The sequence below is a fragment of the Pundamilia nyererei genome, unplaced genomic scaffold (genome assembly GCF_000239375.1).
Source record: "Pundamilia nyererei isolate P.nyererei 1_Seehausen unplaced genomic scaffold, PunNye1.0 scaffold00015, whole genome shotgun sequence".
Lineage (NCBI taxonomy): Eukaryota > Metazoa > Chordata > Actinopteri > Cichliformes > Cichlidae > Pundamilia > Pundamilia nyererei.
In genome coordinates, this window is record NW_005187416.1 from 1,409,529 (window position 1) to 1,427,548 (window position 18,020).

The 18,020-nt window shown below is 39.2% G+C and overlaps 1 protein-coding gene across 1 annotated transcript in view; it reads left to right on the top strand.

The window, feature by feature from the left end:
- The window catches only part of tlcd3a (TLC domain containing 3A), a 37,440-nt gene extending 26,847 nt beyond the window's left edge, over window positions 1-10,593 (top strand). Inside the window, exons 4-5 of the mRNA XM_005725363.1 lie at window positions 2,952-3,047; window positions 9,373-10,593. Of these exons, the coding sequence (XP_005725420.1) occupies window positions 2,952-3,047; window positions 9,373-9,687 (411 nt within the window). The 3' untranslated portion in view covers window positions 9,688-10,593. The remainder of the gene's footprint in view (window positions 1-2,951; window positions 3,048-9,372) is intronic.
- The last annotated feature ends 7,427 nt before the right edge of the window (window positions 10,594-18,020 follow it).

The window sequence follows — 18,020 nt, forward strand, 5'->3', positions numbered from 1 at the left end:
GCACTTCTAGACTGTCGTAGTTTGCCATCATTATACTGTAGCCCTACATTTAAGCACGTAGGTTGATGTTGATGATGGTGCATTGTGTTGCAGGTGTAGTCATACAGCTTCTCTTGTTTCAAGTGCATTCACACACTCAGGCGCTTGTATGTTTTATGAAATTGTAGCAGGCACAATTATATCCTTTATAGCCAGTAGCTGTGTAAAAACTAGAGGCAGTGGATTTAGCAAGATGACGTTTTCAAAATGTTATCTACCAGTTAACTCCATACAAAGTGCAGTAAATAAGAGTTTCTCATCCTTGGCAGGAAGATTGTTCCAGGCATGTCTGAGAACTTTCACAAAGAAAGTCTCACTATCTCACTGTCTTTGTAACGCTAGAATCAAAGTCAATGTATCAGATTTGACTAGTGATTCCATACATGCAAATTTTGTCTCTCTTGGCATTAATATTAAAGTTATTTTAAATGATGCTGCCCGGATGAGTGCCTGGAGATTTTACTGAGATGGTTGACACATGGAAAGATTTTTGTTCTAGAAGGACTTTGCCCCGAACTGATGGTGTAATTTTGAAATTCGGACTATGGGAGCCAGACCACCTGTTGGAGGGTTTTTTGTCTTATTTCTGGTTGAATACAGTTTGAATACAGTTTGTATTCAACCTCATTTGTGACTAGTTCGAGTAATACTGTGTAACTTATAAGAATCTACACATCAAAAGGATATAGCACTTTAGGCAAAAAAGTTTTTGTTTTTTTTTAGCATTACAGGCCTGGTGTTTAAAGGGGAAATACAGGCAGAGTAATGTTGAAAGTGGCGTGTTGCATAAAGTTAACACACTTATGTCCACAGCCACTGGGGTGGGATGAGGTAGCCAGGTAGTTTGGTAGGTGTGGTGTAAGGTTCCCCTCTGTGGTCTCTGTCATTGTTTTGTGGCCAGATGGCAAAGCCACGTCTGGAGCTGCTCATGCTTTATTTATTAACGGCACACAGAAAGCTGGGCTACCAGAGAGTGCTTGTCTTTTGTCTGGAGTCTCTTTATCCATCTAAACTGACTCATCTACTCTAGGGTGGCAGCCCCAACCACACGGGACTGTGCTGGTGGTCAGTATTTGAAAGCTTTGTTCATTTGTTATGTACAGAACATTACTTCCTCCCCTCCCTTTTTGGCCATCTTGAAATTGTGGTAGAGTAACATATGAACCGCTGGGGTTGTGGGATTGTACTAAAAAAATGGAGGAGGGTGCGATAATATTATCAGTTAAAAGGGTTTTCCTTTAGCCTCTTTAGTGTGTAAGCTTTGAATTTTAACCTTAGACATTTTAACCGGTTCAAAGTCACTTGCCGGGCTGGCTGCCCTCTCTTTGTTAATGAAAGCCCTAAATGAGGAAGGGGGAAAGTAAACTGATGACTACCGTGCCAGCCAGCATTGTTCTGCAGGTGTAAAAAATAAATAAATAAATAAATAAAACTGCATGACTGTTCTGGATATTCTTCAGCTACCTCTCTAGAAAGTACTAACGCGCCACCATCTCAAACCACACTACTGTGGTAGTCTTTGCTTGCCTTGGACATGTAGTTTGTTATATAATATTACTTGATAAATAATTTTTAAAAAGTGTGGTTTTACCTTCTCTCACTAATGGGTCTAAGTGTTTACGAAACACTTAAAGCACATGCTGCACCTCATAGTGGGACACGCTGTTATTATTAACAACCAAACCCAATATCTGTTATTGTAGGATCTTTACTGTACAGTATAAGGTGACTTTTTGTGATTTAGTGCTATATAAATTCAACTGAATTGAACTGAATTGAACAAGGGTCTTCCCATTAGACCCATTAGACCTGTTGCTGCACCTGCACCATCACTCTACAGTCTAGTTTTAGTTTTATTATTGTTTTTCAGGGATCATGCACAAAAACATTCACCTGATTTAGCTTTTAGCTTATGTACTTCTGCACTTCCTGGACAGGTACACACAGGGTTAAATAGGCTATAAAACAGAAGTATATATCCAACATATAAGATAAAAGTCAAGTGATATAATCAAATACACATACACAACCTAAAACCTCTCAACCCTTACCTACACCCACAAAAAACATACACATTGTAAAACCTTGCTATGTTAAAGCATCCTCCCATTTAATACTATAGAAGAAGTTCAGGATTGTCATTATATTATTATTTTGTAATTATGCAGCTTTCCAGTAGCTACAGAATTTCAGGCACCTATGATAAACCTGGGTTTAAATTCAAACTCATTTTTGGCACATGCTGACTTTTAGCACTTTACACACAACAGCCCAAATCACAAAGTGCTTTTGCACCATGAACTGTGAGGAATTAGGTGAAGAAATAATGAATCCAGTCAGTTTTCTCTTCCTGGAGCTTTTGGCTGTTTATCTAACAGCAGCACTTGAAGGCTAGGGTGATTACAGTGAGCCATTTGGGGATTTAGGTCTGTCTCAGGTGCACCAAGCCTTTAAAGAGCTGCTGCTGAGCGATAACTAAAGAAAGATTGTTTAAATCTGGTCAGAGCCTTCCTGCTATAACAGATCCATGCTGATCTAGCGTCCTTCCGTAACGGACTGAAAAATACTAAAAACACTAAATAAAGAGAATATAAAATGAAAAATGTATAAAAATTATTATAGAAAGATACAGAAGCAGTGCTAAGACTATTTTTAGTAAAATAACAGAGGAAAAATTATTACTTATAAACAAATATTTTATGGTAATTAAGAGGAACATGAGGGTGGCTGAAAGCAGCTCCAGTCCAGCTGTATGAGTCAGTGTAAACACATGATTAAAGTCTGATATTTTCCTTGTCTTTTCAAGCATTTTTCCGCTGAGACTGTTCGAGAAGGTGTGTGTGTGTGTGTGTGTGTGTTTTCCATGCTTGCGCTTGTTTGCTCAGTCTGTGTGTGCTCTGTCTGCTCCTCAGTTCTTCAGAAAGGACCAGGGGGATTTCTTCATCGGCTGCTTGTTTCTAACAGAGCTCAGCACGCCCTTCGTGTCCCTGGGGAAGATACTTATTCAGGTGAGATGGCACATGCACATGAGCATTCACCTGAAACAAACTCTGAAGTCCTTTTCGTGGTAAATACGTATGTCTGTAGATATCATAGAGATGCAGATCTTTTGCTGTGTAGTAGCGGAGCAAACAAAGTTGTAAAATTATTTGCCAAACTTCTACTTCTGAGCAGGTTAGCAGCTGCAAATAGACTCGGGCCTGCCCAGCTTTGCATTGCTGCAAGGAGTGCATTAATCCAGGGGCCAAACACAGCGCAGTTTTAAATGAAGTGAGCCAGACCAGTGAAGCTATTACTTTTTCTTTTTTTTTTCTCTTTTTGAAGACACCCTGGGATGTCTTAAGAGAAATAAGTATAATTTTTAAGTACACATCTCAGTTTTTCTATGTTATAAACAAATATTACTGTAGAAATTTAAGAAACCCACAAGCACAGCTGATTAGGCTCATATTGTAAGAAATAAAGTACTATTTTATATTATATTAATAACAGAAATTCTGAGTAAAAAAGAGAACAGTGAAAAAGAAACTTTTCTGTTATGAAATTAAATACTAAGAACTCTTTTTTTTTTTCTATCTTACTTGGTTGCTTTGGCATAAGGCACAGGCCACAGATGATGTCTTTGTAGGTAAAAATACAGTTAAAGACTTTATGCCCTCCTTCTTTGACATATGGCAATAATTTGACAACTATCTACCAGTTTACTGGTTAGTATAAACCTTTAAAAGTGGTTGCTAACACATAGACTAACATTAATATCTTTGGAGACGTGTGATTATTTGGCACTAAACTCCCCTTGACAAAAACCCCCAAACTCTTCAACGGGAAAATCCATCCTCTGACAACAAAAAGAAGAACGCTTTGAATTTGCTGTGCAGTTTTGAAGTAATGTTAAAATTCACACACAAAACTCACCAGTTACAAAAATATAAAAAAACATGAATGAACTCCATTGTTCACAGTAATTTAGAGAAGTAGACCAAAAGCAAGGTTTGTTGTTTGTCTTCTATTGTCTGGTTCACACAGGCCTAAAGACCAGTCAGGGACCCTCTCGATGCTCGTAATCACCAGACACTTTGGTCATAGTTTGCATGAAGTATGCTAACTTGTCTGCAAACACTTGCCAACCTCCTAAGTGCCCGCACCTTTTGAAATGTGTTTATTTTGAAGGCCAGCAATCTGTTTCCAGTTTGCAGTTTGAACTTTTTCAACTTGCCCTATAGCTCGGTGGTTAGTTCACAAGTGTTTGTAGGCAAGTTATGGCTATACATATCATGCTTACTACGGGTCACCGTGAGAGTCTAATTTGACCTCGCAACAGCCAGCAACCACTTATGGAACATAAATTTCCCTCAGCAAGTGGAGGTTAAATTTTATTTTATTTTATTTTTGATTGCAGTTTTTTTAATTGTGATTTGTCTTCGATATTATTATAATCGTTTGTCTTCTGAATATAACCAAGCAGAAAGACTTTTGTGTGTAGTGGAATTTGTTTGAAGAGAATCTTTCACAGGTCACTCTAACATCTTCCCAGAATGTTTTAATCATTGTACCAAACACAGTCAACAGTGCTGAACAAAAATATGCATATTTAATAAGTATAAGGAGGAGAAAAGTGGAAGAATTCAAACACAGACAGTGGGCCATTGGATTCAGGCTTGAATAAAAACAAATGAAAACATGGTTTAACTAATAATTAGCTGCGGTTGAAGACAAAGGTCAGTGGTGATGGAGGAGACAGCCAGTCTGTCCCCACTGGCCACTCATAACCAAATGAGTAAGGTTAATAATCAAAAGAAATAATGACCAGAAGGCACACAGTTGTAACATGCCACTCTTGAGTGAGTGATTTGTACTTGTGTACTTTTACAAAAGTACACAAGTCATAAACCTTTTTTACTCAACTCACTCTTCTTGCTTCCTCCACGTCCGTAACATTGATTCATTAATGTTGAATTCTCTCGCAGCTGCTCTATTCGCATGTTGTTCCAGTATATTAATGACTAACCTGTATCGTGAATGGATTACCTCAGTTGTTCTCCTGACTGAAGTTTGGTCCGTTTATAGCATCCTGCCATGTGATAGCATTTGTCCCTAACCATCAGAAACCCCCTGTTAACTTTTATCGAGTGGAAAAACGTTAGCGTTCATCCTCCAGCTTCACTGTGTTTATGTTATGCTAACATAGCTGTGTAGCTAGCGATCACGTAGCACATCATTATATACCAGCTAGTACAACTTCAGTAACCCTACAAACGTCACAGCTGTTTAGTTTTCTGTCTTCATTTATGTTGGAAGTGATAGCAGAGTTGTACGTTTAATTTTTTAATTTTTTCAGAAATCTCTCAGTCAGAACATGCTATATCATGTTTAGGTGGAAACTAGCGAGCTAACTTCCTGTTAACTTCTAACACTGTTAAATTTAATAAATTCTGTTTTCATGGATGCCTGGATGTTAAACTAATTGTTACACCTGGTAAAGCAGCAAAACTGATCATTTTATTACAGATGAAAGAGTTTAGACAGTTTTTAAACTCTCAGTGATGCCGCAGTGTTCCTTTGACTTTGGGACCTGAAGAGGACTGAGTTTTGGACCCAGATTACTCCGTGAGGCTCCTGACTACGGTAGCCGTAATGCTCAGACACCATCAAGAGGTGCGGCTTCGTAGTCTACCAAAGTCTGATAGATTTTTGAGCGCCGTGTACCACATAAAATCGGTTCGAGGTCTGTAAACACAACCAGAATTCATACATAAGGCGCTCAATCAAATTCATCATTATAAAGCGCACTGTCGATTTTGAGGAAATTAAAGGATTTTAAGTGGCTTAAAAACAAAATAGCAAATATTAGATGACACTAGATCCCTAATTCAGTGTGCATAACAACCTCAAACATACACAGAAAAGGTTCCCCAACATTTTCAGATCGCTGTTATTCTGAAGAAATCTCTGTGTGCAACAGACAAAGTCACAAGTCAGCATTGGGTACCTGTGATCTTCAGGCTTTCAGGCAGAAATGCATTAAATGCAAACATGATTCTGCCATGGAAATCACTACATGGGCTCAGAAATCATTGACCATGAACACAATCTGCTATAAAATCCACAAATGGTACGTTTTCCCAGCTGAAATATTTCAAATTTTTTCTATGTTGTATTGTAAATAAAATCTGAGTGAATGATATTTGCATCCGAATTTAAACAGCATCCAGCTGTCCATGAATTAGCGTTGTTTTTCAGATAAATATTTATTCATCACTGTATTTTTTATACACTTAGACACACATAAATGTACCGTATATACAGTTTGATATGAACTTAAGCAAAACAGCCTTAGCTCTCTTAACCAAAACAAAGCCATTCATCTTTTCTCCAAACTGTTCCTGCACAGGTGATCTGCAGAGCACTGCAGCAGCAAAAACCCAAGTATCTCCATTTCATTTGGGATGTTGCTTGTCACTGTTCTATCAATAATTAAGCTGCATGGCTCACCAAAAAAACCCACATCAGTCAGCAGCATTCAGGCACCGCTTGCTCTCCCTGCCCCTGAATTGATCTGTTTCAGCTAATGTTCATTAGTTTCGCCATGCAAAGAGCTCTATAGCCTACACTTTAGTAAAAGGGCCCAGTGTCTTACAAACCATCCTTTCTAAGAATAGAAGAGCCTTACTGTGTAGCTCAGTGAAACCAGTGGACCGTGGACTCTCAGGTCTTTGCTGACATCTGGTGTCGGTGGGCAAAAAGAGCAGAGCAATTCTTCACTGCTGACCACTTTTAGACTTAGTCAGCACTAACAGAAACCGCACCAGACAGTTTTACTGCTCTCATCAGCAGTGCTGACTGCTGTTGTGTGGAAAAGGGAACATCCAGTCTTTCAAATTAAAGATGAGAAGATCCCAGATCATATGATTTTTGTTGTTGGATGTTATGGCCCTGTTTTCCTGTCTCAGTTTTCCTATCCCTTTGACTGAGAAAAATAATTATGGGATTTGGTGGGGGGGTTGTTTTTTTTTTTGTTTTTGTTTTTTTTGACAAAATGTAGTAACCTTCTCAACTACAAGTTAAGCTTTAACTTAACTTTAAGCAAGCAGCAGAAATGGAAAATATACAATAATAAAGTTTTCCTTATTTTATTTGCTTACTTCAATAATGGATGAAATGTATCAAAAGAATTAAGCAGCAGAATAATAAATTAAAACTACTAAGTAGATACTGTGGCTTAATTAAAAGTATAGTATATAATGTCTATAAAGCAAGCTCAGTCATTAGCATGGCTGAAGAGTGATAGGTTTAAGCTACAAACCTATTTGCTGGAACGTTCAAGATAATTTAATTACACAGCAAAGCAAGACACGAGTAGGCAAAGTTCTTTATGTTTCTCGTGCACGGGAGAGAACTGGGCAAACGCCGTTCCTTCGCTCGACCCCAGTTGCTCTCATCTGCTCCCCCGTAACACTGCTCTTTTATTGTATTTATTTTACATGAATATGCATAAGTTCATTAACATACGACGTCTACATACAAACAAAGAGTACCTTGCCTGTGTGTTGTGTAAGTGTGTGTGTGAGTGTGGGGTCAGAGTGTGACCCCATAAACAACTTCGCTAACCCTGCTGGTTTGGAAGTCCAACAGTTCATCTAAACAAAAGGCACTTAGACTAAAACTGACATAGCTACGTTTATCCTACCATAAAACAATAAGAGAAGGTAGACCTCTCCCATGCTCCCAGGATGTGGGCGTGAATGCCAGAGCACTCTGGAATGCACACCAAGCCTTTGCAGACAATTAAGGATCACACATATCACTACACAATCGATTATACACCTCTAAGCATATATGGTTAAATATTTCTAAGCATAAATGACAATAAGCAATACAAATCGAACAAAGAGTTTTTAAGTTCTCTGCTTTCAGGTCCTCTGCCAGACTGTTAACACCGTTTCAGTGTATTAGGGTACAAAAGTGAAGCATGAAATCCCACAAATAATTAATATGCATCACACCAAAATGCTGTTAATGTTACTGAGTAAAAAGTGTTGCATTGTTCAACTACAGTAACCTACTTGTGCACAGTTTGAAGCAACTTTTCTGGAGTCTCTCCCAGCTGTCCAAGGGCGAGAGGCAGGGTACTTCCTGGACATGTCTCCAGTCTAACACTGGACAATTAACAATTAAAGATGTCCCGATACAACTTTTTCCTTTTCAGATTCAGGTATCTGCCAGAGTTAAAGTAATCCTCACTGTGAGGCTCAAGGTAAATGGTACTTTACAAACTTAAGAAAATGAAATTCGCCAAGAATATTAATTCCTTTGGGCTTCTGGAGACACCTGGGTGTCACACTGGTGAGGTGTTTGGGGCGTGTCCTACCAGGAGGAGGCCCGGGGCAAACACAGTACACCGTGGAGAGATTACGTGTGTCATCTGGTTTGGGAATGCCTCGGTGTCCCCAGCTCTACATGCACACCACACTTGTATGAATCATAGTTTCTAAGTTATAAGGCTTTTTGGCCATTTTTGATCAATAAATCATGAAGTTTACCTTCAAGACATTTGCAGATGTAAGACATATTTTAATAGACTGTTAACTCGACCCCTACTCTACACCCCTACAAAGATTTATCAGAATCCATTCAAAGCTACCACGTTTACAGGCAGAGTACCGAACATCCACCTGAAACCTAACCTCCTTGGGGGATGCCATAAAAGCCACTGATATAGTCAGTTAAGTAGCTCCAAGCTGCTGTCGCTTTGCTGTTACCTTCCTCCATGTTACGTTAGCACTCCCTGCTAATGACTGCTGCTGATGTGTGATAATAATAATAATGGATTGGATTTATATAGTGCTTTTCAAGGCACCCAAAGCGCTTTACAATTCCACTGTTCATTCACACACTGGTGGAGGCAGCTACCCTGGGATAGACTGACAGAAGTGAGGCTGCCATATCGCGCCATCGGCCCCTCTGGCCAACACCAGCAGGTGGCCGCCTGCAAAGTCATAAAGCGACTGAAATGAACGGATCAGGTGTGGATCAGCTCGTTGTCACTAAGCTTTGTGAGTCAGGATCAGACCGCCACATCAGATCAGTGCGTCCCCAGTTAGAAATGCCTGTTAACCTGACATGCATGTCTTTGGACTGTGGGAGGAAGTTGGGGTAATCTCTAATAGATCTCTGGCCTCACATTGGAGTACAGGTCTGCTTTTTACAGACCCAAATGTATATGTGTGGATGAGTCATCAAAAACAGTTGTAGTTTGGAAAATGTGTTTTCGCTGTGCTCTCTGAACGCATCTCTTCATCTGCAATTCCCTTTTTTCTCTTTTCTCTCCTCCAGCTCAGCCTCCAGGACTCCTGGCTGCACAAGCTCAATGGCGGGATGGTCCTCTTCACCTTCTTCATGTGCCGCATCGCCCTCTTCCCGTTCATGTACTGGATGTACGGCCGTCACTACAGCATCCCTCTCTACAGCGTGCCCTTCCACCTGCCGCTGTCTGCCAACCTGGGCAACTCGTGCATCTTGGCGCCGCAGGTCTACTGGTTCGTCCTGCTGTGCCGAAAGGGCTACCGTCTTTACCAGCGCAGCCGCAGCCCGGCCTCGTCTCCCACGGCCGACACCGCCGCTGTCACTGACAGTTCAAAAGATGATTGATACGCGGACCACGACCGCTTGCTCTAGCCACACACTCAGCTACTAACGCTCAGCCCAACCATCGTACTGTAGTACACCAGGACTGCCTGCTCTCGTTCCACAACTCCCGGGCATTTTCCGCACACTTCAACCAACTCCTCTGCCTACGTGGACCTCTCCACCTCCAATCTAACTCTACTACTGAAGTTTAGTGATTTTAATTTTTTTGGGATGTGACTCTGGCCTGGATCTCGCTGAAGTGCTTCACTGTGTCTGAATACATTTACAGCACTGAAAAAAGAAGAAGAAGGAAAAAAAAAAGATCATGTTTGCTGCACTGCAAGTGAAATGTGGAGCAAACGTACCAGAAACTAAAGAGGAGATACGATCCTTACTCCTACTGTTTACAGCTGCTGATTGGAAAGTCATGTTACAGTGTATGTTTGTGGGTGTTATGGCTGGTTTTCATTTAAGAGTAACATGTCAGATAGTTGGATTTCTTTTCAGATCATTTTATTTGTCACGCTGGTGACAAGGATTGGGGCCTGTGGTGGGCGGCATGGAAGTTCAGGCAGTATTAGCAGAGATAGGAAATGAGGAATACGCGTCACCAAGCAGTTACATCGTTACCTGGTTAATGTGATAGCCCCTGACTTTTCACCAGTTTCTCATAGTGCACGCAATTACCTACACTCTTATTTTCATCAGTGTTTCCACCCTTCTTTTTCAGGTTTATAGTTTTCCATTATCTGTAGGGAACTATTTTTGACACCATGATTGATTAAGAAATGGCCTCTCTCACACAGGGTTTTTTTTTTTTTGTTGTTTTTTTTAAAGAAAACAGTAATATTGTAATGTCTTGCCCTGAAATAATTTTTTCTTAGGTGTGAAGTTCAGCTCCTAGGCAGATAAAATTTTAAAAAATCATACCTGGTTTAAATTTGGTCGAGGTCATCTTCTCATGGAGTTTTTCCTAAATTTAAATTCTGGATACTTCTACTTGTTCCTCCTCGATGTGTGGTGGCTCTCCTGCAGTGGATCCAAACTGTAACTGCTTAACTTTTGTTTTGTGTTCTCAGTTAAAATGGGGAGCATCGACCACATAAGTGACGCCAGCACTAAAGTACCACACCGTCTTTAATTGGCCACCAGGAGACGACTTTTCTGGGTGCAGAAAGACTTGGAGGGAGGGATTAGCCCTCACCTCACTTTCTCTTCGACCGCAATGCTTTCCTGACGACTTTATGGGCTCAAGCGCTAGTTTCAGGGTCAAATTTTATAGTCAATCTAAGGGCCTGAAAGAAGGATTATCCAGGATGTGATCACTTGCTCCGCCGCTCTCTCATCACATCTGGTTTTAAAATAACAAGATTGCGACAGCAGGAGCTCTCAGCTTGTAGTTTGATAATTTTGTGACGCAAGGGTTGGCTGTGGGGGGTGAAAAGGGGTAGACGGGAGAGGAAGTAAAACAGGAAATAACCAAATGAGAGGTAAACAAGAACTTTAAAAAAAAAAAAAAAGGGTTCAAACTAAGGATCCTTTTGGGACATTTTTCCCTTGTTGCTACACATCCTGCTCTTCTCACCAGTTATGATTCTTGACACAAAAGTTGGCTCAATTCAAAAGAAAACCTGACGTTTGTTCACCTTGAGGTTGACGGTAAGGTGTGAGTAGACAGGAAAGGACTTCCAGTGAGTGATTTAAAAAAAATAAAATAAAATAAATAGAAACAGGCCCCAACCGAGGTGAACAGTAAGATTAGACCAGTGAACTTTATGCCAGGTATGGTTTCTTTGGGGGGTGGGGGCTTCTGTTCAATGCTTCTGTTTTTTGCCTCTAAACGTCACTCAGTCCAGTCTGATGGCGTGATGTGGAAGGTACCATGAGGCCCGGTGAAGGTCAAGCGGCTCCCAGCTGAACTCAGGGGCAAGGTCAGAGTGATAAATGGAGGGGTGTGGCTCATCGGGCCAAACAAACCACAAATAATCAAACAAATACTTCAGATTATTTATATACACTTGTGTATCAGGGGTTGCACTCATCACATAGGGGTTTTTAGAGTTACATTAACTATCACTTAAATTAAATACATATCTTGACTAGAATAGAGAGGATCATTTTATTGTGCAAAATTCCAGTTATTATGAAAGAAATGAAACTTCTTACGAATTAATCAAATCAGAAAACAAAGAATTCTGCGTATTATGCATTAAATGTCCTTTTTTTTGTTTCCTGTAAATTCAGTCTATGCAAAACAAATGTTGGTGCATGTATAACTGAACTAACATCAGGTCATATCAAGCTCACCCATCCCTCATATGATGTGCTCTTTGCACAGTTTTCTAGGAATCTGTGTTTATCTCTGCTCTACATTTCAGTCTTATTACTGAGTCTTAGTTTTAATTTTTTTATTTATTTATAATTGCGTAACGATTAAAAATAACTTCATATTCATTGTTAGTTTGTTTTAGTGCACATGGACACATTAGAGCTGAATCAAAACTCACTAAAAATCCATTTAAATGGAACGTGGCGCAGCTTACAGCTAACAGGCATGAAGCAAACCGCCTTATGTTAATCCAGAGTTTTTGTGTCTTTGCTTTAAAATCTAAATTGTTGTCTCCCTCTTTTTGGCAGCTTCCGCCAAGCTGTTGTATAAATGATAAAACATAATGTAACAGTAGTACAAGTTGGAGCACAGAAAGCTTCTGAACTCTTTTGCCCAGATTATTGATGGGATCAAAGTGACTGCTCGTGTTAGAAACACATTCTGCATGACAGCTCAAATATTTTCCCTCTGTGAGTCTGATCATCACAACTTGTTGTGAAGGGGGGAGTTAAAGAAGAAGCCTGTTAGCTGAGCAGCAGTTTGGGTAAGAGGAGGCGAGCCGGGCAGCTGAATGATGGGCTTGTTTGTCGAGGTTGGCTGGAGTGCGTCAGGGTGCTTTTGTTACTGCAAACATTCCTCGCTCTTTGTGTTGCTTTTCTGCATCTTTCAGCTGAATTTCTCCCACTTTCTCTTTTGATGATTCTAATAGTATTAAAGGAATTACGATATCAGTTTATCAGCTGTTATTTTTCTTTTTTACATACATGTAGAGGGTTTAAACATTCTCCAAATCCCAAAAAAAATCAGATCCATCCCTAGTTAAGGCAGTGAGTCTGGGCTACCTTAACTCTATGCAAGTAAAACCGCGCTTCTCAGCAAGTATTTACAAACAAGGTGTTTATAATCATGCTAAAGACAGAACTACAGTTCAGAATTGTGGATGTTTTTATCCCAGATTCAGGTTTCAGAACTTTACAACTCTCACGCACAAAAAAATAGAGTGCATCTAGTCTCTTACACTGCAAGGAGGTGTTAATAATAGGACGTTGTTGTTTCAGCACCCTACGCTGAAGAAGATGCGTCTCAGTGGACTATCTTCTTCCCCACTTAAATGTCTTCAGTGTCTGGTCTGCTTCTGGGATGACCTCTGAGATTGAGATTAATAAACTGGGCTTGAGTCTAACAGCTGGTTTAAAGTCTCCACTTTCACTGCAGTTATAATCAATAAGTTCCACTCTACTTAAAGTTACTGTCCCACTGTTTCTGCTCCTTTCATTTATTTTAACTCAGCCCCATCTCTTGGTTTGCTGTGAAGCTAGCAGAGCAGAATGAGCCCTCACCTCTTCTCTGCCGCCCTCTGCTGTCAGGCCCATCCATTGCTTGTCCACTCTGAAGGCTGTGCAGTTGAGATTAAATATCTCAAGTTTTCAGCCAGCGTGACCTCACCCTCCGCGAAATGTAGCGGAAAAAACTGACAGGTACATTTGTTTTCTTGTGTTTGGAGGAGGGGACAGAACAGAAAGAATTTTGCTGTGGGAAAGTGTGTGCTTTTTTTGTTTGTTTGGGGTTTTTGTGTGATACCCTAAAGTTGAGCCTGTCTTCATAGCTTGCATAAATGCCATCTTGTTGACTTTTTCCTAAGAGGACTTTTAGAAGATTGTTCTGAAGCTTTTTTTTGGCCTGGATTTGGCCTCTCTGCTAACAAGATGTTGAAGTTTAGTGGCTTCACTAATAAAATTCAGTCTTAGTTTTGAAAGCGTGGGAAAGATGTTTTAAAATGTTAAAAAATTAAAATATATAAACATTCCAGTATCCTTATATAAAACTGACCCCAATTTCAAAACCTCAAATCCTTTAACCGTTTTTCATCCCCTATTGGCTCATTTATTTTTGTTTTTTCATAGCCAGGTGACAACAAGCCACATTACTTTCATTGCTTGAGAGCATCACTGCCACATGAAATCATGAGTAGTTTAAATGCATATCTTTCTACATCTATCACTAAGTACGCTCTGATTATAGAAGACCATGAATTCATCCTCTTTGCTCAGGGTTTGATGAACTTGTTAGGAAACCGTGTGTGTAATGTCGAGGTTTACTGTAAGATGACGAAGCTATGAGACTGATTCTGAAGAGGATCACAGTGTGCTGTTTATTTCTATGTGATATTTTTCAAAGCATCAGTTTTCCTTTCAGATTTTTCTCATATTTATGCCTCCTGACATGGCTTGTGATAGTTCAGCTTCTAAGGGTTGGTAAACCAAAGACTGATTGCAGTAACTATAGTCAGATTCTTTTCAGTCTTGTCTTAATGGCTTAAAGTTACCCACATGTCACCCCAACTAAAAACCTAACTAACCTCCCATTTTGTCGTCCTCTCTATAAGCTCACCAACACTGGGATGTACTGGAGGAAAGCCTCTGCGTTCACACAAAGTGGACAGTGGATCAGTTTGTTAATTAAGGGAAAAGCTAATTTTTAGCTCCATAGCTTTATTCATAGGCTCCACCATAGTAGCTTTGCATGATTCACGGTTCAAAATCATCCTTGTTCTGTAACATTCAAGGGTAAATTTAAAAAAAAAAAATGTCTGAACGACATTTAACATGAGCACCATTGTTATGACAGAAAATCAGGAAAAGCACAATTGACCCCCATTAGTCATAAATTATTAATTATGTTTAATAGATGCCTCCCACCAGGTGCAATCTGCTTGAAATCAAAGCGGTTATCCCCGAGTTAAGGGTATTGCATGCCTAACCTCTGGGCAAAATTCAGTGCAATCACCAGGCATTGCTTTAATAATTCTACTTCAGTGTAACTGCAAGGTTTTTATCATTTTAATCTCCTTGATAATTACATAAGCAAGACGTTTCTGTTCATCAAACTAGACACTGATGTACTTGTCCTCTTGCTTTCCCACAACTTTTTCACTGTTTCTGTTCTGTTCAAGGCAGCTGTTTTCAGCTTTTCTGTTTTATACAAACTGTGAATCAATTGACTCTTGAGGTGTTTCAGAAGAAAGCTATTTCTCTTTGGCTGTTTTGCGACTGCAGCCTAAAGATTCTCAACAAAGGTACTTTGTTTCAAAGACAAAAGCATTTTGAAGTGACCCTAGACCTTTTGGGAGCAATGTGCTTCATCTTTTTAGCACAGTGGCTGAAAAGTCATTGCTAATGTTATGTTTGGACGCATTAATACGAAAATCATATTAACTTCTTATATGTAAGGTTGTATTTTAACCTTGGAACACCTGTTCTATGGTTAAACTGGGAATATGGTCATTTAATCCACCTTTGAACAACACTGGATCCATTGGACCAGGCTTATGCTAGCATAGGCTAACGCTCGTCTAAGCTAGTGGTAGCATAGGCTAATACCAGTGTAGTGCGTTCTATTGTCTTGGAAGTCTGAGCTGGGAGTGATGTCATTTCCAGTAGTAAAGTCATAACAGCAAGAAGAAGAAAAAAAAGGATTTGTGTTGCTCCTTGGTAAGGTAGAATCATGCTTCAATAGCAATACAGGGAAATGTACCACTGCTGTACTTGCATGCATACAGTTTGAGCAGTGCTCTGCATATGATTTATTTAGTGGCAGTGCACATTAAAAGTTTCATAGTTTTATCACTTTTTACATTCCCCTGGATAAAGTCAGCCCTGTTGGGGCTGCTCAGACTTTTCAAGTTGATAATGTGATGTCAGGGTGCTGTGGCCAGCTGAAAATTCTGACTTCTAATTTTAAAGTACAATGGAATGCACTATAAGCTGGTGGCAGCAGATGGTAAGCATGATTTCAAGCTAATATACACAAACACTGCTATAAAATAATGCTAGCATAAACCGTCGTATGCTAGGGGTAGCATAGCTTAACACTAGCATAGGCTAATGCTTTTTTAAAGTAATGCTAGCATAAACCACTATAAGCTAGTAATAGCATAGGCAAATACTGGCTTAGGCTAATGTTCTTATGCTAGCATAAGCCAGTGTTGATAAAAGCTAACAAAGTCCTACATAATGCTGAGTAATAGCTGCCTTTTTCTTTTTTTTAAATGTTGTTAGAGACAGAATACTCCATGTTAATCATTTAACATACACAACAGTGCTATAATATTGAGTGGCTGTAGACTGTGAGTGATTGAAGCTTCAAGTTAGCCCTTAAATGTCTTTTCGCAAACTGTTAAGTTTCCATGCTAATAATTTAGCTTTGGCTACTAATTTGTTATTTAAAGAGAGAATTTAGCTGCCAATTTCCATGTTACTGTCATGTTTATGTTATTTAAAGGTCAAAGTTGTGGATTCTTGAAATACAAATGAGGACAGTGGGGTCTCTTCAGGTCTTGTGACAGAGGATGTGGTAGTTTGCTGCTTTCTTTAGTCTCACATATCCATATATCAGGTTTAAACCTTCTGTTTCTGACTGGAGCTGGAGGAGGTTTAAAATAAACTGTTGGTTTAAAAGCTACGATGGGTTTTTAAATTCTAACCAAATATTCTCGTCAATTTAGATGAAGATTATGTGTGCTGGATTTGGGAGTAAATTTAACATTAGAAAACAATATTTTGCTGTTTCTTCTGATGAGATGTCAATAAAATATATTTAACCATAAAGATACTGAATGGGTTAGAATATTGAGCACTGCAAAAAGGAAAACTGTGTTGCTGGTACTGATTTTGATCTGTGGACAGTGAACCAAACCTGGTCTCCAGTGCCTTGTGAAAAATCTATTTGTGACACCCATAAAAACTCAGTTAAAAAAAGAGCTAAGATGGCAGGCAGTGTTTACAGGTTGTGGCTGTATTTGTCATGTTTGTTGTTGTCATCCTCAAAGAGAAATTATATTTCAGTTTTTTTTGGTCTTCACAGCAATCATTAAGACATATCTAATAGAAGCAAGATTTCAGAAGGTATAAAGTTGGCCTGTGATGCTCGTCTGTATTTCTATTCTTATGTTTTTCTCAAGTTACTTTGCATGATTCAGGGTTCAAAATAATTAGTATATGCTGTATACTTGGCTCTTGAGCAGTGATACTTCCTGCCCCTTAAAATGAACTTTTCCCCTCCCACAAGTGGGTGGGGCTTCTTTACTTACCATATTAGGGATGTCCACCAATGAGATCATACACAGCCAGGTGTGGAAAAAAAACATTTTAAAACCAAATGTTTAAAGCAAAACTGATCCTGTTATACATAATTATTCAAACTTTGATCATGTTAAGAGCAAAGAAAATAGATGACAGAAAATATGGAAGAGCATACTTTAAACAATCTGAAACAAACCACCACACGTATATAGACATGTCTTCAGTACACTTAATTTGATCCTGCTGAAATTATGGCATTTATGTAATAAATATTCTAATATTTTGCATTTTATAGTATTTCATTAGTACTTGAACCATTCAAATGTCTCTCATAGGCTTAAGTTTGTTTGCAGTGTTTTCATCGATTTAGCGAGATGTGTCTGTTTTAGAAGTTTGGATTGAAATCTTTCTGTCCATATCACTGGCCCTTCCTGATTGACTTAAATGCAGCACTTTCACAACCTTTAACACTTCCTGCCCTGCATTATTTTTGATAACATTCTAATTTTTCATACATGTATATCAGGATTGATGTATCTGTCCTTTCTTTTTTGTAGTGTGATCGTTCGTTTTTTTGTTTTTTGGGGGGGGGGTTGAGGACATTTCCTATCTGAAAATGAGACTGGAGTGTTTTATGAGATAATATGAGGAGTCATGTATTGTTGCAGCTTGTGAATTCAGAGCACCCCTTTAAAATTCAATAAATTTGATTTGGTAGACTGTTTTGAACAAGTCTCTGCTTTATTTTTTTATTTATTGGACATTACTTCTGCCCATTCTTGGTTATGTTGTTGTAGTGTAAAATTATGGCCACCCAGAGGTGCTGCTGGCTCAAGCTGAGCTGCTGGAGTTGCACTGTAGAGGCTACATTAAGGCATTAAAGCTGGACTTCTTTAAAATAAAGCATATTTTATATGCTTCTTTACATGTGGGGGCTATGGAGA